At 35.8% G+C, this 25,281-nt stretch overlaps 1 protein-coding gene across 6 annotated transcripts in view; it reads right to left on the reverse strand.

Moving 5' to 3' along the window:
• LOC150079291 (intermembrane lipid transfer protein VPS13D-like) overlaps positions 1–25,281 on the reverse strand; it is a 1,618,665-nt gene that overhangs the window by 669,756 nt on the left and 923,628 nt on the right. For 5 of the 6 annotated variants that reach the window (XM_090383929.1, XM_090383926.1, XM_090383931.1 and 2 more), the window contains one exon: positions 8,861–8,946. In XM_090383929.1, coding sequence (XP_090240055.1) covers positions 8,861–8,946 — 86 coding nt within the window. The remainder of the gene's footprint in view (positions 1–8,860; positions 8,947–25,281) is intronic. The other variant, XM_090383928.1, reaches the window with a different exon arrangement.

Consider the following 25,281-nt stretch of genomic DNA (forward strand, 5'->3'; position numbering starts at 1 on the left):
GTTGCCAAGGTTGTTAATGGCAGTAAAGACAGTATGCTCTTGCAACAGGATCTATAAAAGTTATGCAGATGGGCTGAGAAGTTGCAAATTTAACATTGACAAATACAAATTACTGCATATGGGTAGCAGTAAACCAAGAGAAACATACCAACTTCGTGGTATGGTGCTACACTCAGGGAGGTAGAGAATGAAAAAGACATGGGGGTAATTGTTCAGTCGGATATGAAGTTCTCGGAGCAGTGCAGAAGGGCTGCCAGAGCAGGTCAGGGTGTTTTTTCAAATATATATAGTTGTTTTGCTAGCAGAGAGAAGGAGGTGATTATCCCCTTGTATAAGACATTGATCAGGCCACACCTTGAGTACTGCATACAGGTCTGGAGGCTTCATTTTAGGAAGGATGTAGAGTTTAGGAGTAGAGAGAAGGGCAACAAGATTGGTGAGAGAAACAACGGGGTGCTCTTACCAAGAGAGTCTTAAGTTCTGCAAGCTGCAGCATCGGGAGACTAGGCACCTGTGAGGTGATCTGATTGAGGTGTATACAGCCTTGAATGGTTTGAGAAGGCTCAATGCTGATGGGATACTTGCACAGATTAAGAACCTGAGGGGGAATAAATTCAAATTGAGGAATGACGATTATTGAATAGATGTGTGGAAATTTGCCTTTAGCCAGATTCTGGTTGACATTTGGAACAAACTTCCATCTGTTGCAGTGGAGGTCAACAACTTAAATAAGTTCAAGGCAGAACTAGACAAACATTTGGAGTGACAGGATGGTTTTTTTTTTTTTTGTTTTTTTTTTAGGCTGTTATATAAGCTTGCTTTCGTGAATCATATGCCTCAACTAATTCTAATGCTAATACTAGATATTAGAAGGCTCCACCATCGTTTACAATACTACTTTCATGAATAAGGCCTCAAAGTGATCATATAATCTTATTGCTTCTACTCTGAGAGCTGTAGCTAAAGGAAGTCATGTGAAGGTGGGGAGATGTTTGTTTGTTATTTGGTTTTTAGGAGCATTAGCAACTAAGGCCATATTGCTCCGGGATATGCGGTGGTCATTCCTTGACCTTTCCGCATACTCCATATTTGGTGGTGACGGGCTCGAACCCCGGTCTAATCAAGAAGCATGTGCTACGCACTGCTGCTCCTTCCCACCTGGCTACGGAGGCGCCCAGTGGGGAGATGTAAAAGCCATGCAATGTTAAGGATTTAATCTATATTTTGCTCTGAAGGGAACATTGAAAAATTTCATACAGCATATTGGCTTCAAACATTTACTGCATCTACATCAATGCATTATGAATAGTTAAACTAAAAGAAAAAAAATAATTATCTGGGAAATGGAATAGATTTTCCAAAAGCTTCCTAATTCACTTTTAATTAGTTTCAATCACAATGGTATTCCTTTCTATCTTCTAAGCAGATTCAACGTTGAAATTCTCACAGAACCTTAATTCACAATTAATTTGTTAAAACTGCTCTGATTTTTCCAAGTTTAAAATGGTGCTTGTGCATATGTGCAGTCTGTTAAGTTCTGATCAGATATCCCAAACAGGAATTTTATATAGTTTTAAAACTCTTTACTCCAAACTATCATATCTGTTTCCTGTCTCTATCAGTTTTCCAACTCAACAAATCAATCTTTTCAACATGGTTATTCTGAAACTTCTCCAGCCTACTTTTCCTAACACTGAAATAATTTTTCTTAGCAATTTAATGTTCATAACTCTAGATGGACCCAATTCCATTTGAACTCAGCTAGTAAAGATGCTTAGTCTTTTGATATTATTAAAGATTCAGTTCATTTATCTAATAGAATACTGAATATAAATCTCAGTAAGAAGTAAACATTTGATTTCATGTATTTAAAACTTCTATAAGATGATATAATATATAAAAGTAATGTGACATTTTTCAAAGGTGCTCCTTACTTATAAACGTGGTGTTTTTTAATTACTAGTTTTTTATTTATTCATTTGTTTCAATGCAAAGGCCTACTCCATGCCTTTCAGTACATTGCTCAGACAAGTTTACACCCACAACCTGAGTGATACATATCATTTTAAATTAATTTTAAATATAGTCAAAATTTTAGGGCCAAAAGACACCAACTTCAGAAAAATTACATATGTAAAAGTTAATGGAATGCATCATTATTGTATGTAATAAGTTAACCCAAATTAATTACATGGCAACATTTCATTAAATCTCATATTATGAATATTACATATTCACAATATGAGATTTAACCAACGTAGTTAACTTTGGTTAACTTACTATGTATAGAAATGAGGCATTGCATTAATTTCAAATTAAACCTAAGAGGAATTTTATCAATTTTACTTGTTTCCTAATAACTGATCCCTAATGTTCGTCAGGGACCACTTTTTAGAAAAGACCTTCTTCTGGATACAACAGCAAGTTGCAACCTGGCAATCTAAAACACTGATGGAAATTATATACTTGTCCCAAATGCATCAAGTGACTAAATTTCAATGAAGTCCAGTACAATTGTGACAAAATCCTCTGCTTGCATTTTGACGATGGTGGAACTATAATACAGTACAAGCAGAATTCAAAAAAGGGTTGCATTCACCCATAAGTAGTTGTGATAGAAAGTTGAAACAAGCACCATGCATTACAGTTTTTCAACGCAGTCATCACACAAAATTACACATTTTTGCCACCTCTCAATACATCTGCAGGCCAATTTTGTACAAGTCCTCTGACTGTCCTTCAAACCACAACTTGGTAGCAGAAATCACCTCATCATCATCAGCAGAAAATTGTTTTCCACAAACACAGGCCTTCAGGGCAGGAAAGTGGAAGAAATCCAAGGGTAAAAGGTTAGAGGAATAAGCAAGATGTAGCAATATTTCAAACCCAAATTTGTGGGCATATCTGACTGCAATATGGAGGAAATCCACAGGGCTATTATTATTGTGGAGTAGGAGCACACCTTTTGACAGCTTTCCCCATCTTTTCTCATATAGTAGCAGATAGTTTTATGAGGAAGTTGGATTAATACTTCCCTGTCATAGTACAGACAGGTGTAACCTGATAGTATTACACAAGGCTGATCCCAAAAAACTGACAGCATCACCTTGAAGCACTTGGTTGCCCCTTTGTCCCCTCCCTTTGGGGGGTGGAGGGATTGATTCTGCATAATTCCATTGATTTGACCTTTGATTTAGTTTTGGGATCATAGTAATGGATCCAAGTTTCATCCATAGTGCCCAGACATGAAAAAATCTCCTCTTGCTTTTTTTCCTGGTGCAATGAAACAACTCATGTGCATATTATGCCCCTTCCTTCTAGTAAGAGACAAGAAGAGTGCGAACCCATCTAGCAAACACTGTACTCATATATAACAGCTGGCGGATGATGCTCTGCACAGACCCTACACTAATTTGGAATTCTGCGGGTAGTACTTTAACGCTAATATGATAATCTTCCAGAATTATTGCCCCAATTTTTGCAATGCTCTCCCTCTTCTGTTGCAGCATTAGCATTAATAGAGGAATATGATACAAGAAAGCAAGCTTATACAGCATCAGACAGAAAAAAAAAAAAAAAAAAAAAGTGCAGTAAATGTGCTCATATCCAGCCATTCCTAAAAAGGGTGACAACTCCCACCTTCCTTATTGTCCCACTGCAGATAGCTAAATACTTTCCAAATTTAAAGACAAAATCATTAACTGCCATCTCTCAATTATCTTGAAACTGCCATCTGGGAAAGGTTGACAACATGGATTCTGCTGATATCTACTGGTCGCATACTGGTTTAAGTTTCTCATCTTTGAAACTGAGTACTATATGTTCTACTAAAGGCAATAAAACATAAGGTTTCAGGAATTAAAGGTCATGTTCTGCAGTTCCGTAAAAAAAAAGAAATGTTCTGGAGCAGGCAATATTTTCCAGGTTTTTCTTTTTTAAGTTTATTTTTTGTTTTGTCTCTTAAAATGAAATTATGGCTATCACCATTATAGGACAAAATAAAATATATCACAATCATAGTAGTCTAAAATCCCACTAATCTCAACAGATTTTGGTTTAAGTAATTTTTTCAATATTACAAAAAAAAAAAAAAAAAGTATCCATACCATAGAAGGAAGAACATAAAAATTTATTGCAATACTACAAATGTTTTCAAATACTACAATCTCATCAAAACGTATCCAAACTGCAAAGGTACAGTGGAAACTAGCACATTTACAAAGCTTGCAACTTAATCCCCTTCAAAATATTATCCTACTCAGGGACACACTTATATCAATTATTTTTCACAACATGGAAACAATTCTGGAACTTGGATTTCAAAATATGCCAAAACAAAAGTGCAGTATTACTTCTTTTTTTTTTTTTTTTTTTTTTTGTTCGATTGTTTAATTGAATGTCATGAAATTGATGTTCATACAAGTTTATTTTCAATACAGTAATACCCCGAAGTTACGCGATAGGTGGGTCCGACGAAAATCGCGTAAGTCGAATTCGCGTAAGTCGGGGTACAACTTTGCATATAAATACATATAAATTTTGCTTAATTGGGACCAAGGACTAACAAAAACACTAGTTTAGAAGAAAAATATTAATAAAATTGCAGTTCTTTATACATATTATTACAAAATATGTATTAAAAAAACAAATGACTTACGTAAAAAAGTTATTTCGATGTCGATGGCTTCATAAAATCTAACAAATTCGTCTGACGACACAGCGCCTTCTTTTTTTCACGCAGAATTTCGTCGTAGCAAGCTAATAATTTTTTTATTCCTTGCTTTGTAGCTATAATGCATTCTTCGTTGGAGTCTTATGTTTTCTAAAATTTTTAAGCCCTTTACAATTGAGCCCTTTTCAATTTTCAACCTGTCAAGTTTGCAATTGTCATGTGCTTTTCGCCGTTGCTTCATTTAGGCCTGTAGCACGTGCAATATCACATGGTCTTTCATTTCGCTCAAAGCGTTTCACAATTTCATATTTTTTCTCTATCGACAGAGGCGGACTTACCGGGGAAACCCCGGTGGGCCAGTGTGATTTTGGCCATAAACCATAGTATGAGGCCACTATAAATTTTCCCGGGTAAGAATTTTTGATCCAGTCCACCTCTGTTTATCGATAATTGCTTTTCTTTTTCTCTCTGAATCTGCAGTGTCTTCACCAGGACGCTTCCTTTTCACACCTTTTAATTAAGTATTTTACTCATTTTTAGGGAATAAAACACAATTACAAAACGAGGAGGCACGCTTGATACGCATAAACAAAGTTGCGCGCATGTAGCAACTGAATAAACAACACCATAAAGGCAGAGATACACTATTAACACCTCACATTTCTAGGGGTTACTACCATAAAACAATAAAAATCCATTTGCGTTTCTGCTAGTGAAATCTGTTATAAACTGGTAGTAAACTCGATCTAATTGCATTTGTGATTATACCGATAGCTGGAATTGTGTTGGTTTTTACGTTATTATGGTGAAATGTGTTTCCCCTTCACTGATATAAAAAACATAAAAGCAGCAAAGTTGAATTTTGTTCATCTTTCGCTCTCATTCTCCGCCGTCGCACCGTATATCGATAACATATGAAAAACGACCTTGAAGATAGTGGGCGGCAGCGTTGCCAAACGAAAAAATCAAGAACCGCGTAACTCCGAGTTCGCGTAAGTCGGGGTATTACTGTATATGAAACAAAAATCCATTAGACGTAAATTTGATGAACACAGAGGTTAGTGGACTTGAAGGATTAAGAGTTTGGCCAAAAAATTCTGTACAGAAAATGACAAATGCAACAGAAAATTTATTACATTTTTAAATTTCACTTATCCAGCATTTTTCTTCAAAGCACATTAAAAAGGTATCTCAGAACTTTAATTTAGAATGTTTTATTATTTGTCCCTTTGAAGAAAATTTGTTGGTGAGCAACACCCCTCACAGTCAAAAATATTAGTATTTAAGACATTTCTTTTGGCATTCACTAGGCACACTCTTTTGGGTTGGGGGAAGTATATCTCCCAACCCTTCTTTGAGACTGATCAACTCAACCACATTGAGAAAAAAATTAAAATTCCTGCAACCATTCATAAGATTTAAATTCAGGCCTTTTCCATCCATGGGAGGAGTAATTTTAACCACTGTACTATATGCAAAGAGCAGCAAGACTATTCCATTGCAGTGACTAAAGTTTTTGGTTTTAAGAGCATAACCATAAACCCAGTTCATATTATACATATACAGGGTCACTGATTTCCCTTTAAATTATCTTCAGAAATATTTGAGCAGCAAACAGTGTGGTAACTCTCTAAGTTTTAAATGACACCTCAATAATGACCTTGGCTGTGCAGTAAGTGTGCACAGAATGACTCCTACACACACCGCCTCAGTCAGTGTCAGCCTTGCACACCAAGAAGTCCTGACCTGACACCATTAGACTTTTTCTTATGGGTCTACCTAAAGAACATCATCTACGCAGAAAAGATTCGCGATCTGCACCATTTAAGAGGATCACAGCTGCAATAGCAACTGTTACACCGGAAATTATTGAGCACACACATGGATGGACATTGACTATCACTTAGATCTTTTCCAAGCAATGAATAAGGTGTGAAGTAAAACTTGAGATATTCCTGTAGATATTAACAAATAAATCAATTGATCGATGTAAGTATTTTATCATGAAATCACGGACACCTTTTTTGATGACCCCAAATATATACATGACTGTAGACTAATTTAAGGCGTATAGTAAATAAAATTTATGAATTTCAACTAACAATTAAATCATCAAATGTAGACACATTGTAGGGACATTGGAAACATGATTACATTCAATACACAGGAATGCAGAATTTGAATACAGTGAGTGCAATGTGAACAGAAAGGGTAGATAGGATAGGAGTTCAGAAGCACACATTCTCAGGTGGGGGTACTCAGATGATGTGGGTGGACAGCGTAACTTTGAGCCAATGAGGACCCTCCCAGAATGCTTTGTAATCTCTGCCATTTTTCTGCTCTGCAAGCTGGTGCATGTCCTAATGGAAGAAGAATCGCCCCTCTCTCTCTCTCTCTCTCTCTCTCTCTCTTCCCCCCCCCTCCTGCTATTGATCCATTAGTGGATGTATCTCCCAAGCTTGCAGTTTCTCGACCCACACTGACTTGATAGCATCAGCACATATTCTGGAACCACATCCATTAAAGTGTATACTATACCAGTAAAAACATTTTCTCCTCTTAACATGCACAGGCCATGCTGATAAAAATTCTATCCCATGAGCCTTGTACAGTTTCTCCATTAACAAACCAATTCATAAATTTACACTTTAAAATTTAATCCTAACTCATGACATTTTCTCTAGCTTGACCTGGACTTGTTAAATAAATCTTCAGATCTTTCACTTCTCATCATTTGTACCGATGTGTATAACCATATCATCATTTGTGCCCTTAAAAGATGACAGCTGTTGTCATCATCAACTTTCGCTCCTGGCAGAAATACCTTGATCTTATCTTATCCTGTTCACAAAATATATTTCCCATTTCCTTCATAAATCACTGAAAATAGCTAGTTCGATGGGACCAGTGCTCTGTGCTATTAAGGAATTTGCTGTGTTGTTTGATGCATGAATATAGTATCCAGTGTTTTGCTGGGCAGGCAACAAAACTCTTGATCTGATTATTAACAGTGACTATTGTTACATTAAGAACCTCCTGATAAAGGAGCCACTAGTTGGCAATCATCATAATCTATTGATGTGGGGGATAACTTAAACAATATAACCATTGCCAATTGTGAGGGGAAGGGATTTTGCTTTCTTAAAGGTGATTACAGTCAGTCTCAGATACTTTTTAAATTAATTTCAGCAGGATCGACTAATGATGCAAAAAAACAGCAGATTTTAAATTAGTTATGTTCAGAGAAGTAATCACAGAAACTACTAAACTATTTTGGATGACACATCTAATTAATAACATTTAGATGATATATGTAGTTTGGGACCCTGGAACATATATTTATTTAAAAGTCCAAAAATAATTCAGGGATCCTTGGACCAACAATATTTGCTTTGTTCTGTGGCCCACAAAATCATGAAGCCATTCAAGAAATATAACAATGCATTTTGGTAAATCTGATCTTGCATACAGCTCACCATATGCATGGAAAAATTGGCAATCACTGTTATTACATGCAAGAAAATTATTGAATTTATTCACAATACATTATTAAAATCAAAATGTCATGTAAATGGATAAATGATTTCAGATACATCATTACAATTATTCCTTAAAATGAACTGTTTTCTTTTTTCTCCTCTAATGTGAAATATTTTTTCTGATGCAAATTCATTAATATTCTCTTTGAAAGAGTAACAGGCATGTATTTAAAATTGGCACTATGATACATGACAATATTTGCATAGAATTTTATTATTATTATTTGATACACAGAAATCAAATAGAAGTCATATTCACATTTTTAACTACCAGGGCTACCTTTTAAATATTATAAATACTTATAAACATAAGAAAATAATGTTTTAAAGCTCTATGATGTTTACAGATATAAATAAAATTCAGTTTTTAGTACTCATGCTTAATACTCATTGAGATGTGCTTCTCCAAAACTATTCAAATAATAGATATACCTCTCAAAAATCTGGAAAAACTATGAAAGTCTCGCTTCACTATGAGATAAAATTCAGAGAAAAACTGTTTATGACTTAATGCCACAAATTTATTAATTATGCTGACATTTTATTCGGAAATACAATTAAAAATTCATGGCAACCTTAAAAGCGATATTTTTAATCAGAAACAATATTAATCACAAAATTTACATAAAAGCATTAAGATAAGACTTACATTTTGGGAAAATCTAATGCTACTTTCTGTCAAATTTCTTATATCTTTCCCATATGTTGCATGATCTTCTGTTACCTTGTATTCTGCTTTAATATAAACAAATAATTATTTACAAACTCAATTATCAAGCTTCAAATGAACATATAGGTAATGTCAAAAGGAGCTGCACACATTCAGTAGCTTATAACTATTTATTTATATTTATATAAATATCTTGGAAGCTACTAGGCTTTACATACCAACTAAGAAATATTGTTCAAGGTTTAGGCCTAAATCGATGTCAGATGAACTAATGAGACATATGACAAAAAAGAAAAATGCATGGGATACATATAAATTAACACGTGAAACAGAAGCCTATGGTAGATATAAGCTGGTCTGTAACCAAGTTAAAATGGAGGTTAGGCAGGCGAAGGCAGATTACGAGAAATCTTGGGCAAAGGAAGCAAAGAAAAAACAGCAAAGAGTTCTTTAATTATGTAAACTTTAGAAGGAAGGGGATGAATCAGATTATTCCCCTTGATATCGATGGTTCAACCGTTGATGATCCTGCTCAAGCAGCCTGATTTAGCTAATAAACTAAATGAATATATTACATCGACATTCACATATGAGGAGTTATTCAGCGAGGGGAATGCCAGAGGTGTATTCAACTCTGGCAGTAAGCTAGATAATCTTATAATAAATGAGAGTAAAGTGGAGGAGAAATTGTTGAAGACAAACACAAGACAGGCACCAGGGGTGGATGGGATCTATCCAGTTATATTAAAGGAGGCAGCAAAGGAAGTAAGCAAATCCTTAGCCATAATTATGAGAACTTCCTTGGACTCAGGGGAGGTACCCATAGACTGAAGATGTGCAAATGTGACCCCAATTCACAAAGGAGGATCAAAGGCTGACACAAGTAATTATAGACCTGTGAGTTTAACTTCTATTCCAGGAAAATTAATGGAGGCACTTGTTAAAGAAGCACTGCAGGATCATCTAGACAAGACTTCAGTTATAGCTCGGACACAGCATGGTTTTGTTAAGGGAAAGTCTTGCCTGACCAATTTGATTGGATTGGATAATATGATGCAGTCACAAAAGAACTGGATGCAGGGAATAACTTTGATATTATATATTTGGATCTCAGAGAGGCTTTTGATACTGTTGCAAATGGAAGACTGCTGCACAAATTGGAGCAGTGTGTCATTGGAGGCAAATTGCTGCTATGGATAAAGGGATGGTTGAGGGACAGAAGACAGAGAGTGGTAATCAATGGACACTGCTCATCGTAGACTAATGTTATTAGTGGAGTCCCTCAGGGTTCAGTGTTGGATCCATTATTGTTTTCTGTATTTATAAATGATATTGATCATGGTATATCAAGATGTCCAAGTTTGCAGACGTTACAAAGGTTGGAGGGTTGTTAAAGACACTACTGACGCTATGCTGCTGCGATAGGATCTGGAAAGCAGATGGGCTGAGAGGTGGCAAATGAAGTTTAACATTGAAAAATGTAAAGTACTATATATGGGAAACAGCAACCCCAGAGCAACGTATGAACTCTGTGGTAATACACTGACAGTGGTAGAGAATGAAAAGAACCTGGGGGTAATTGTGGAGGTAGATATGAAATTCTCTGAGCAGTGCAGATGGGCTGCAAGAGTAGCTCATGGTGTCTTGTCAATGATATACAGGAATTTTTCTAGCAGGGAGGTGATTATTCTCTTGTTTCCTATAAGGCAATAGTCAGGCAACACCTTAAGTACTGTATACAGGTCTGGAGGCCTCATTTCAAGAAGGATGTAGAGCTGCTGGAACGAGTACAGAGAAGGGCAACAAGATTAGTGAATGGAACAAAGGGTTGCTCTTACGAAGAAAGGCTTAAGTTTTGCAAATTACTCTATCAGATCACCTCGCTGGTGCCTAGTCTCCAGACTAGGCACCGGCGAGGTGATTTGATAGAGGTGTATAAAGCCTTGAATGGTTTGAGCATGCTAATGGCGATGGGATTCTTCCTCTTGTTCAGAATAATCACCTGAGAGGGCATAAATTTAGATTGAAGAAAGACAGAAGTAGGATAGATGTGCGGAAATTTGCCTTTAGCCAGTGGGTAGTTGGTTGGTGGAACAGACTTTCATCCCTTGTTGTGGAAGTTGATAGCCTAAATAAATTTAAGACTCAGCTGGACAGGTATTTTGAACGAACGGAAGGGTGAATTGGAAGGGTTTTTTTTTTTGTTGATGCTGCATAAGCTTGCTTTCTTGCATTATATGCCTCTACTAATGCTAATAAAAGAAAGATTGTACTGGGAGAAAATAAGAACAAAGTTAATGTTTCAGTGGAATTAATATTTACTTTAAATAAAACATCCAATATTTATGAGGCACACCTTGGGAAGTCACTGTCTTTCATGGTAAAAAGAGACATTGCATTAGGATATCCCAAAAAAGTGTGTATTTTTGTTTGAATGCAGCTAATTTGTTAATTTTTAATACAATGACTACATGGTGACTATAGCAAACACATTTACGTTTAAAGTTGTAGAGGTATCTTTGACTTGCTCTGTATATTAAATTTAAAATGTTTCCACAGACTCTCATGCTTAAAAAGCAAACTGGCTACATCGAAATACACACTTTTTTGTGTATCCTAATGCAAATTTGTCTGAAGTGATCATTTTTATACTAATGCCAAATTCTAGCACATATTAATGTTTAATACATGGTGGAATCTACCATATCATAAAGATTATTATATGCTAAAGGCAAACATATCATAAAGTTTACAGATTGTAAAATCTATCTTAAATCTAGTATATACTGATGTTTAATGTACACTGAAGTCTACAGTAACTGATAAATATCCCAGAAGCAATAAGTTCCAAAAATATCTATTTATAGAACTGACAGGGTAGAGATTAAAAAAAAAAAACATTTAAGATTGGGCAGCTGTAAATGTAAGGAAATTCTGTTGTTGGTTTCAGAAGTTCAAGTTCGGTTGATTACAGTACAGTACAGTCAGTGTTGCCCTAATTAACAATTAATATAATTAATTGTAAATAAAGACTTCAGTTCAACCAGTAAGAACAGTGACTAAGTTTAATAATATAATTAATTAACAGAACCTTTCAAAGTTAAGTATCCTTTTGTCAACTGTGAAAACACATACATAAAACATAAAAAGTTACAAATGGAATGTGCAGAGTGTGGTCATGATGAGAAAAAGAGAGAACATGCATGAGGATGTGTACGAATGCTAAAGCATTTACTGGGCAAAACTAAGTGACTGTTGTTGATGCAGGGTGCGGATATGGGCTGAGTGCCAGCGTTTGTCATATTGTAACACTACAGACTCCATGATTGGGTGTAGGCACATGCCTCTACTGTGATTAAAAACGCTATGGCAACCAGATATGTGCAGTGATTCAGGCCACAGTCGTTGATGGTAGTGGGCGGATTGGTCAATTACCTCTGTATGATGTCTGGGATTGAGGTCATGTTCCAGAGTGCACAAAGTCAGCCAATTGAATGGCCCTTTCATGTTTTGAGAGGCAGTCCTGGAGCTTTCTGGTGTTACCATCAACAACGTAAAAGAGGGGGAAGGGTGTCTTCACCCTCAAGACAGAAGATCGCATTCCTCTACCGCCTTTAATTTGTGCTTATGTGGACACTTCAGAAACTAGTAATTTTAAAATCCTTCAATTTTTCACTGAAAAACTGACAATAAATGTGGTTACAGTGCACTGGGAGCCAAACTTGGGCAAATGATGCAATAACACTGTCAACACATGGACATTCACGTTACATCACATTTAAACATGCTCTTTAAAGAGTACATATACTGCTTTTCATTATTTACTATATTTGTATTATGCACTAGTGTTCTTGGAGCACCACAAAGTGTCCCCCTAATTTAGGCAGAGCACTGGTACAAATATGTATATATATATTTAATAATTTTATTCTATGTATTTTTTTTTTTTTTGTTTAGATTTAGTTTTGTTAAAGGTAAGCATTGTTAAAAAGTGGCATAAAACAGTCCATAAGACCTCAATTGTATTTATACAGAATGCTTATAAACAAATTAGGCAAAAATTTATTTGCTCAACAAGGAATCACAAACAGTGAGTAGATGGAACACTAGATGAGAAATACTGGTATACACTTTAATGTGTGTCAGGTATTGTACTCTTTTCCATCTTTGAATTAAAGTTGTCAGCTCTCCTAAAAAAAAGGAAAAATAAATTCTTTTTCTAATCATTAGCAGATCCTGTGTCAATTTAAGGTGGGATCAAAATAATATAAAACCAATTATATGAAGCCTCATTCCATGTTTTTGTAAATTCCATTATTAGAGTATAACAATGGGGGATGGGATCCCTGCTTAATTTACTTTCACCCCAGAGGAATAAATCCTCTATAAACTATAAATGAACTATAAATCCCCCCCCAACCTTATTTAACAGCCATATGAAAATAATTATTGGGTCCCAAACTCCCCTCACCCTTCTCCATTTAACAATCATAGGAAACCAGCCAACTGTTAAGCCTCCAGTCTCCTCAGGCTCCTTACATTTGTATACTTATTGGTATGGTAGTTTTGCTAATGCCCTCTGCTCTTCCCCTAAATCCACTACTGTTTTCAATATTCTTAAGTTTTCTGAAATGATTTCTTTAGTTCCCAATAGAGACATAAAGGTACTTTGCTTTGTTTTAATAAATGATAAGCATACTGGGATGGACTGTCATAGGTGATTACGACCAGGACCAACGGGAAACTGGGTTATCGACTAATAATCATGATATAAGGTTTCAGATGGGGCCAAATACATGCCAGTTTGACCCTAAGTATAACTCTTATGCTACATTAGAAAGAAAAAATAAATAAATAAAATAAATAAAAGACTGGGAAACAAATTCCATTGTTTTACCTTTTCAAAATATATGTAAGTGAAATTTTTTTCAAATCTGCTCTTGTTGTTGCATTCCTTTATAAATATGAATACAGTATTTAAGTAATTAGATAGTATAAATCAGAGCTGTGATGCCCAATACGTTCTATGTTGATTACAATATCGCAATTGATCTTTTAATTGTTTTCAATTTATTTTTTACTGTAATGTAATATTTTCGATTTTTTAATTGTATTCAATTTAATTTTTACTGTAATGTTATATTCATTTTAATTTCTGGAGAGTATCATATGGAAGTGTATTCTACGTATCATATTCAGGTAAACTTCTCTTATTCTTTTAAGTATTCACTTTTTTTTTTTTACTATGTGGGATTTTGATTATCGAGGAAAATTCACCCCCGCAACTGATAATTTACTGCTTCTGTGCTAAAGAAGAAAAGCAGAAGGAAACTATTGCAAAATTCAAAACACAACTAAATTAGCCGTCAATTATTTTGTATATTAATTTACAGTACTAAACGTGTCTTATTAAAAATTAAAGCAGGCCAAATGTCATTGACTTGCAAACTGAAGTCTCTTTAAATCAGGCCACCTGGCAATCTTATCAAAAAAAAACAAAAAAAACTGCTGTCTATATTTATACAGTGACCCAGCGGAATATGTTCCCCAAAGAAAACGTATACAAAAGAAGATAAAAAATTGTTAAAATACCCAGTACCAAGTAAGGAGATCAATAACTCAGGATCTCCTTACTTGGTACTGGGTACTGTAGAATAGACTATTTCAAACTGCACTATTAATTTGCAGTTGGTATAAATATTGTCTTATCAAATGTAATTATAAGTACCCAAACAAAAATGCGTGTGACCTTTAGTGATACCGTTGTTGGATGCAGTCACGTTTCATCAATTGGCATAAATCGTAGAAACACATTATATCACTCAGTCTCTGAACCCTGCTATCAGGGAGTACACGAGTCATTGATGCCGAATGAATCACAAATGAAAACCAAAACAATCAATGCAAAAGTATGATTCTACAATATATTTTTAACACAATATTTCCTATCAGTAAAAAGCAATAATATTAATAATAACAATAAGTGAGTTTGTCAACCAACAGTAACAATAATAATAGTAACCGGACACAACCAACCACCCCATGCACTTGGTACCAGTACCCGTCACGGGAAGGAAAAAAATGTCATAAAGGAGAAAGGTTTTATAATAATACTATAAAAGGGAGAATCGCTTGTATCAAAACTTAAAATTATGAAATTCAGTATAAACAACAAATCCTTTCATATACATTAAAAATATATCTCGGCAATAACACTATTCATTGAAACTTTACCTCGGCTCCATTATTAGCCATCTGCACAATTATGAAAACTAATATAACATATGTTTACCTACCTGTAATAAACGTGCACAAGGTCCCTACAACAGCGACAATGAACAAGTGTGAACTTATTCCCACCTGTTTGCATTCTTCCTTCTCTCGTGATAGGGGTAAAGAATTGGAAAAAGGAGTTAGAGCTTTAAGGGCACGCCACAAACGCAGTAATGACAGAACAGCTGTTCTTCCTAAAACAGAGCAGGAAACTGGGAAAATGACCAATAGGATGAAACTGAACTCTCGATAGGGGAGAAGAATGCAGGAGACTCAAAAGCTGGACTAAACTGACAAAGTTGAAGTAACAAAGCAAAGCATAACAAAAAGGAGAAAAAAAGTTGCTATCAATATTACTAAATGGGAATGATCAGATTATTTCAAGGATATAACAGCACTAAACATTTCTGTTAATTATTCCAGCCGAAAGAGGGAAAAAGTAGGAGAATGATCTTTACCCTGAAACACAGATAACTTAAATGGTAAAAAATGAAATATGATGATACTCAACAACATTGTTTAAACCCTTCACAATATTTACAGTTTTAACCTGAATATCCTTCTATTTACAAAGGTTTGTAAAATATATTTTACTTTACAATTTTTCTGAATGTTAGAATGCAAGACTTTAAATTTACAAAAATCACTCATATTGATACTTAGCATTTTGGAATAAGTCCTAAATATAATTGAATACTGGCTAAATATTTTAATTTCACAGTAATCCTAGTCATGGTGGCAACAATGATTTTAAATAGTAAGAGAATTCATTTTCAGAGATAGAAATAAGAATTTAAGCATTAGAAACCATTACAATATATCAGTGACAAACTGAAAGAAAAAAATCTATTAATACACCTCACAATATGCATCATGTGTGTTTTGAGATTTTTCTGTGTATTTGGGTTCTATAAATGGGTATATCTACTGGCCTATCTTGCAACTGGCTGCAAAGACAGAGCTCGGTAGTATTAATTACATGTTCTTGTTTTGTGTACATACTGTGGTCACAGGCAATAGTATAACAGTTTAGCTAACAGGAGGCAAAATTAGGTAAGCAATTAGGATAGAAACAGACACTCCTGCTCTTGTATAAACTAATAGCCCAGATGTGGAAAAAATTAGTTGGAGGAAAGAAAAGGTTTCAAAATTACAAAGGTTTGTAAAATATATTTTACTTTACAATTTTTCTGAATGTTAGAATGTAAGACTTTTTAATTTACAAAAATCACTCATATTAATATTTAGCATTTTGGAATAAGTCCTAAATATAATTGCATACTGGCTAAATATTTAAATTTCACACTAATCATAGTCAGGGTGGCGACAATGATTTTACATAGTAAGAGAATTCATTTTCAGAGATAGAAATAAGAATTTAAGAATAAGATAGAAATTCCACATTCAATATTGATGTTTTCTGTCATCTACCACAACAGATGCTGTTTGGTTTCTGTAGAGGTGTTTGCTTATTCGGATGTCCTTTTCATCAAGGCTGAATTCCTCAAGAATCTCAATGAGTTGACGTGTTGGACTCTGTCAAAGGCCTTCTCAAAGTCAATAAAATAAAGATGGGCATCAATCTGTTGTTCTGTGCACCTTTGCATCATGAACTGAGCACAAAATAGTGCTTCTCTTGTACTCAGTCCTTCCCTAAATCCAAACTACCCATTGTCCATCAACTCCTCACAATTCCTGAAAATCCAATTTTGAATTATTTTTAGGATCATTTTGAGGACTAGGCTTATCAAGCTGATTAGTCTGAAGACCCCACAAGTCCTGGTGTTTAGTTTTTTTGGGAAGAGTGATGAATGTCAATGTTAGTGAGTCCCAAGGGATGTTGTCTGTGTCATAAATAATTCAACTTGTTAAATAATTCAAGTTGAATTATTTAACAGTCTTGTTAAATAATTCAACAAGAATGTTGGTGTTTTTGTAGTCGAGCAATTTGACTATTTCTGCTGTGATTTCATCAGGTCCTTTGGCTTTTCCCTTCTTCCTTGATTTAATCCGTCGACACCTTAGATCGTAGGAAGGATGGCTCTACAACTGCATTGTCGTTGTCATCTAGCTCACATTCACTGTCGGCGAAGAGGTCTTTTCTGTATTTAGTCCACATGTCCAGTTTTTCTGATTCTTCCATGATAATCTCACCATTGTCATTTCGAATTGAAGTTGGTTGTTTCCTTCTATTAATTCCTGAAATCTCTTTAATCTTTTTGTGAAGATTGAAATCATCATGTTCTTCTTGCAGAGCTTCTATTTCTCTGAATTTTAATGTGATGCAGCTTTCTTTAGCTCCTTCAATTTTGTTCTTAATCAGTCTATTCGCCGCCTTGTACCTCAGTGCATTGCAGTTCTTATATATTCTGCACTTCAACATGAGTGTTAAGATTTCATCTATCATCCAGTCCTTCTTCTTCAGACATTTTCCATAACCTATAACTTCTGAGCTCGTTTCACTCAAAACATATTTAAAACTCTTCCAAAGATCTTCCGCTCCCCTCTCCTCCTGCTTATGGATAAGTTGCATTCTTTTATTAAGGCATGTCTTCATTAACTGATACGTTTCTGGATTTTTTCAACTTTCTTCATCAATTGCTTTCTCCTAATAGCCTTCAATCTCAGCTTGCACCTCGTTATGACTGGATTGTGGTCTGAATCGATATCTGCAGTGGGGTATGTCTTGGTGCTTTTAATACTGCTCCGGAAATGCTGATTGATCATGATACAGTCAATTTGATTTCTGACCAAACTTTGTGTGCTTTCTAGGGGCAACTTGCATTTATTGAGCCTTCTTTTGGGGAGTTGAAACCAGGTGTTAGCTATGATCAAGTTCTCCTCTTGGCAAAATTGTATCAGCAAATCCCCTCTTTCATTCCTTGCACCAAGACCAAATCCACCTACAGTTTCACCAGATCTGCCTTTTCTAACCTTAATTCATAGGAATATTATAAAATAATTAAGAATTAATGCCAATAGTATGCCCATGTTTCCATCTGTCTGGACAATTTCATTTCAGTTCAGAAACTATTCATAACTGATCATATATTCCAATTTATTTCAGGAAACAGAAAATTTCATTAATATTAGCCAGAGAATGAAATAGTAAAGTTCGATGTTGTAGAAAGTGTGGACAGTCAATCAAAATACGTTTGATTGTTAAATGTTTTAAGCAGTGTGAACACTGAGAAGCATCATTAACTGTCATTAGATGGAGGTGAGTCATATAGTTGAGTCCTATTCTTATCCGTGCAAACACAACTTCTTCTCGCAGCACAGTTTGAATGCTCGAGCATCAAAGTTTTGGGTCTTGTTTCAACTAGAAAAGTTTAGTATTTGTTTGGCTATGTCATAGCTCTCTCCACTGTGCATCATATGCTGCTTGAATTATGATATTATAATCAAAGGCAGGAATAAGAACAGAGGTTATGTCTAAAGTTGGTAGATTTTTAGCAGATATATCAGCCAGATCATTCCGTTTATGCCTGAATGTGCTGGAATCCAACAAAAATTCACTAGATGCTGATGATATTCAATTTTCAATAGCAAATTCCTGATTTGGTTTAAAAGAGGGTGATCATTATGAGAAGGATTTTGCATTGTTCTAATTGAGCTGAGAGAGTCTATGAAACAAATATTTTGTAGATGGGCAGAGTCAAATTTTCAAGAGCTATTTGTATTGCATGCAGTTCCACTGAAAAGTTGCTGTACTCAGGTGGAAGAGAAGCTGATATGACAGTGGAGGGAAACACTGCTGCTGCTTCAATGGTTAAATGAGATTTAGAACCATCCATATATATCAGCAAGAAGTCAGCATAGATGATTCTTTCCCCATTGAAGAAAATAAGTATCACAGAACAGTTGAGGTAGGGAGTCCATGGTGGGTGAGAGTAATTCTTTACCTGTTGCCTATTGTGGAGAGGAACATTCCAATTCTTTGATAATTCAAGGAGCTGCAGGCTTGCTGGTCATATTTTACTTTGTTTATTTCAATAGAGATTGAGTAGTGGTTGATTAAAGAAGTATGGCTGAATAGGATGCAGATAGCAAGTTTGTATTTTAGCTGCATATTTAAGTAATTGCAGGAAGGTCAGGAAGGTCACGAGCCCTCTCTGTACCTCCACTTCTTCTGCGGAGATAGGAGAGGGCTCATGACCTTCAATATACGCACTACTGAAGAAGGAATTTCAGGCTTAATGTCCAAGTTTTCAGATTATATGAATGTTGGTAGGGGTGTTGACAGTAAGGACCATATGCGATTGCAATAAGATCTAGAAAAGTTGAGCAGATGGGCTGAGATGTGGCAACTGAAGTTGAACATTGACAAATAAAAAGTATACATATGGGTAGCAGTAACCCCGGAGTAACCAACTGTGTGGTACACTCAGGGTAGTGGAGAATGAAAAAGACCTGGAGGAATTTTGCAGTCAGATATGAAGTTTTCTGAGCAGTGCAGAAAGGCTGCCAGAGCAGCTCATGGGGTCTTGTCAATGATACACAGGAATTTTGCTAGTAGGGATAAGGACATAATTAATCCCTTGTATAAGGTCCGACCACACATTGAGTAGAGCATACAGGTCTGGAGGCCTCATTTTAGAAAGGATGTGGAACTGCTGGAACAAGTACAAGGGAGGGAAACGAAATTGCTAAGCGGAACAAAGGGTTTCTCTTTCCAAGAAAGGCTTAAGTTTTGCAAATTGCGGTGTCTAGAGACTAGCCACCTGCGAGGTGATCTGGTTGAAGGATACAAGGCCTTGAATGGTTTGAGCAAGATCAATGCTGATGGGATTCTTCCTCTCACTAACATTCCACACCTGAGAGGGCATAAAGTCAAACTGAGGAAAGACAGTTGTAGAATAGATGTGCAGAAATTTGCTTTCAGCCAACAAGTGGTTGATTGCTGGAACAAACTTCCATCTGTCGTTGTGGAAGTTAACAGCTTAAATAAATTCAAGGAAAATGTTTTGAGTGAATGGATAGTTGAAACAAGAAGGGTTTTTTTATTGTTTTTGTTTGCAAGAAAGCAAGCTTATACAGGATTAGCCAAAATCCTGTATAAGCTTGCTTTCTTGCATCGTATGCCTCTACTCATGCTAATGCTACATTCGCGTTTATGACAAAATGTCTTCCTTCACTAGTGGCTGCATGGGGGAAGGGGTTTACATTGTGCTCAGTTCTCTATCAATGTACTCCCCCCTGAGGAATCACGCCTTGAAACAAGTATGACATTCTTGTCTACAAGTCCAGACACAAGTGTACTTTAGTGGTGTCATCAGTTTGATTATGTGTAGTAGATCCACGGGTGGTGCAGATAGTGCTATTCTGCAGATTACATGTGAGCACTCAAACTTCTGGAAATTGTAGCAAAGTAAGGGTTTGATATATAAGCTTTAGCATGACAGTCAAGATAGACTGCCATGATCATGGTCAGTAGTCTGGGATTCTCGAAGGTAAGGATTATGTTCCACTGGGAACTAACATAACTTCTTGCTTTGTTAACATTCCCTGATTTTGCAATTCTATAATTAAGTTCTTTGTCTGGTAAAAAAAAAAAAAAAAGGTTCCATTTCGTAATTTTCCCCATAATCTATCAAACAATGCCAACTTCAACAAGTAAGTCCACTGACCTCAAACAACCAACTACCTAGGAAGAGTCCCTATTGCATTTTCTAAGCATTTCTTCACTACAAAAATGTGAAAGTTTTTCAATAGCTTGGTCTTGTGATGAATAGATGAGGGCAGTAGAGGTACAGATTCAGTCTACATCAATCTTTTGATGTTTTGCTAAGAAATAACCAGGTTCCTGATATTAATGACATGGCTCTTAGTTAATAACTAATCCTGCTAGTCTTCAAAGCCAATGGATTTCTGGATGTTCTGTTTATTTTGATTAGCCATGGGAGAACTTTTTCCAGCCAGGTTACTGGCCATGCCACATGGAGAGGCAAAACAAGTGTCACCTTGGGACCAAGTGGTAATGGGTTAGTTAAAAATACACAGAAAAAAGAAAAGGAAAAAGAAGATTGCATTCCTTCCATTCTTCCTGATTTAGTAAAATATATTCTTTACCAAGAACTATCTAATACTGTTCTAGTAAAATGCTTCAACCCCTTCCTGGAACATTTTTTCCCAGAAAACGTGCCGTAACAGATAGACTTTTTTTATTTTACAGATTAAAAGTATGCATCATGCGAATACTCATTGTACAGTTTTTGTGTTTTTTATTAATTTTTTCATAGAAAATACATGGGAGTAATTAACCCATTTGGGCTATCCCGAGTTATCTCATGTACGCCAAAAAGAGTGAAAATTATACAGATTTTTTAAAATAAATTAGTGCTTGAGCTAAAAGAAAGGCACAGAAAAAGTCTTCATTACTCATTATATAAATAAATTTAAAAAATAAAGTGGAACACACAAGCAGTAACCTCCTGCAACAAGCAGTAATCGTGAATTAACTACTTTCTGACACACGGCCGCCACATGTGGACAGGTGAGGTAAGCATTGCTTATGGGAGGCAGTTCAAGAGGGCGCCGAAATATTTTTCAATATTGTTTTTGTGAATTATTTTTGTGGGTTCAGTATTCTGCATTTAGGGCGGCAAATTATATTTTTCTTATTGGCAGCACAGGAATGCACACTACTGTTCTGACACTGCTGTAGAATATAAGTAAAACGAAAGCCAGTCGTTTGCTGCCAGGGGTAAGAAAATCCTGAGAAAACGCAGGATTTACCTGCCTAATGAAAAATTAGCCAGATAAATGCCAGAGAAAATATGTTTCAGTCCTAAATTTTGAGGTATTATTGTTTGCTTCGGGTATTATTGTATCCTGAGATATTTCATTCCCGAGAATTTTCGTAGTTTTAAAAGTTATTTGTTCCAAATAACTTTTAAAACTAAAAACGAGATATCTCGGGACAATCCATGAAGCAGTTAAATAGAGAAACAATTTAATCTTTTAAAGAAGGAGCACAAATATATCAGTAAAGTAACTTGATTATAAAATTTCTTCCACATGGAACAACATTCTGCTAGATAAAATTTACGAAGCAAGGGTTTACACATTAGTTGAAAACCTACACATATAGGGTACTACACATTTTTGTGTTTATGGCACATTCAACCACTTTTCCACTGAAAAAAAAAAAAAAAATGAAAAAAAATAAAAAGATTTAATTAAATTAAACTAAAAGTAATGATATTGATGATACTAAGTTGAATGCAAATATACATAAAAAGCATTGATATCAGAACTAACAAGAAAATGATGAATTAAAAAAGAAAAAAAAAAAGCTAAATGATTTAGGTGCTCTCCATACACACTGACTCCTTTTTGTGACAAGTCTATTCTTCTGAAAGCTTCCTCAAGGGCAGCACTAAACAACTTTGGAGATATTGTGTCTCCTTGTCAAACTGCTTTCTCAATTTTAAATTTGCTACTGTCTTCATCATTCCCTCTAGTCTAATAAAGGAGGTAGCATTCTTGTATATTTTCTTCAAAATCATGATGTATGGGGTATCTATGCCTGGTCTTTCCGGTGTCCAAAACATTGCCTTATGCTGTATGGAGTCAAATGCCTTTTCATAATCGAAAAATGCAATGCATAATGGTGTTTTATATTCATTTGCTTTCTCCATTAGCTGTGATATTACGTGAAGGTGATCCATAGTTGAGAATCCTGTCCTAAAGCCAGCTTGCTCTTTGGGTTGATTCTCATCAAGTATTCTTTCTAATCTGTTAGTAATGACCCTTGTGAACAACTTGCAGATGTGGGATAACAAGTTAATTAGTCTATAATTTCCAATTTATAATTTATCTCCTTCATTATGCAGAAAATTATGATTGCATTATTCCACTCCTTAGGTGTCATGCTTTTCATATTATATTTTGTGAAGAGTCTTGCCAGTTTCTGTGTCATGTCTTTTCCTCCCAATTTTACAGTAACTTCACCTGAGGCTTTCTGATTCTTCATTTTCTTCAATGCATGTTATACCTCATCAGGAAGGATATTGGGATGTCATCTGTGTTGCTAATTTCTGATACATCTTCCCCACTGCTGGCATCATTCCCCCACTCCTTATACAAAGGGTACTAGGAAAGTTTTGCAATACAGCTTTGTTTATTTAATTTTTTCAAAGTAATTTCCTCTACATTCAATACACCTCTCCATCCTCCGAAACCAATCTTTAAACCAGTTCTGCCAAGTTTCACTAGGGAGTAAAGCACACTCGTTGTCCCAAGCCCGTAGAAGGTCCTCATCACTGGAAAACCGCCTCCCTTTTAGCTTCATTTTCACATGCGGGAACAGTGCAAAGTCGCAGGGAGCAAGGTCTGGACTGTAGGGAGGGTGCTTGAGAAGTTTCAGTCCTGTCGTGTTCAAATATTCGGTGCAGGCTTTGGCGCGGTGAGCTGCAGCATTATCGTGATGGAGGTACCAGGTGTCCATTCTTGACTTTGGCCGCAGGTTCTTCATAGATCCAATGACTTTAGGCAGGCATTGTTCAGTATACCACTTAACTGTGACTGTCTTCTGCGTGTCCAAAACGACACGTTCCACAATTCCACTCGATTTGAAAAATACAGCTATCATTTTCTTCTTTACAGATCGGGATTTTCTGACAATTACGGGTGTGTCGTCATCATCAAAGACCCAAACTTTGTTTTGAGCCTTGGTCGGCAGATCGTAATAGTACAGCCAAGTCTCGTCACCTGTCACAATGTTGTTCACATACCGAGATTGTCCCTTATCAAACTTTTTTAACATCTCCCGGCACCAAGTCACACGTCGTGTCATCTACTCTTCAGTCAGTTGATGCGGCACCCAGAGAGAACAAAGTTTCTTCACGTGCAAATGATCTTGCAGAATCGAACGAATTGCTGGTGCATTTAGGCCCAAAGTATCCTCTATCTGTTGGTAGGTCACTCGCCTGTTTTCGTCAAGCATTTTCCTCACAGCAGTAACGTTTTCCTCCGTAACTGACGTTCGTGGCCTTCCCAGCCTCTCAGAATCCTCCAGAGTGAAATTTCCCCTTTGGAATTCTCTATACCACCTGAATATCGTTGTACGATGTGGACAATCATCATCTAGTGCAAGAGTCATTTCTTCTAAGCACTGGTCTATGGTTAAACCACGCACGAAATTATACCGCAAAACTGTCCTTATCTCATTTCGTGACCACGATGCCATCGCAAGCACTTTACACTCTCACTACTAATGAATAACTGAGCCCATCGACTTGGCGCGGCGGCTACTATGCACGTATGAACATGTCTCAACATGCAGCAACAAGCAGCTTCCTGTGATTCATTGTTGCGTCATATTGCAAAACTTTCCTAGTACCCTTTGTATAATTCTTTATGGCAGTTTTCTGTTATTTGAATTATGCCTTCTCTGCTATTTATAAGTACACCATTGCTATTTTTCAGTTTCAGTATCACTTGTTTTTCTGTATTACGGCTCATGGCTGCTGATTTAAGTCTTTGTTTTCCCTTAATGCTTGTTCTATTTTTCTTACATTAAATCTTCTTATGTCCTCTCTGAGTCTCTTTGTAAGCTTTGCATAACTCAGTATACTCAAATTTATCCTTGTCAGTGTTTATCTTGCTTTTCATTTGTCGCCATTGGTTCGTCATGACAAGTGTTTCTTGACTAATTTTTTCTTCTTTGGATTTATTTTTACCTATAGGTTTCTCAGGCTTCATCACTTTCAAAAAGTTGTCTTCCTTATCAATTCCTGAACAGGAATTGATGAGGAATACAACAATCAAAAGCAATAATTCTGCAGAAGCTCAAACTTGTTCTTAAGTTCCAATACATACTGCCTTTTCTCCTCTTCTATTATCCCAAAGGCATTCGCAGAATTTATTCGAGTCAGTTTTTTCCTTTCTTTTCTTACATCTATATCAAGTGTGCATCTTACCATTCTGTGATCACTTCCAAGTTTACCTTGTTCAGGACGGTAACATTGTTCACAATATATCTCCTGTTACTGAGGATGAAGTCAATTTCATTAGTTGTTAATCCATTTGGGCTCTTCTACGTCCATTTTCTGTTCACTCTTTTCTTGAAAAATGTGTTCATTACTGACATTACTTGTGATTCTGCAAATTCCACATGTCTT

The sequence above is a fragment of the Mastigoproctus giganteus genome, chromosome 10, assembly GCF_048544385.1.
Source record: "Mastigoproctus giganteus isolate SK-2022 chromosome 10, ASM4854438v1, whole genome shotgun sequence".
In the NCBI taxonomy this organism is placed as follows: Eukaryota; Metazoa; Arthropoda; class Arachnida; order Uropygi; family Thelyphonidae; genus Mastigoproctus; species Mastigoproctus giganteus.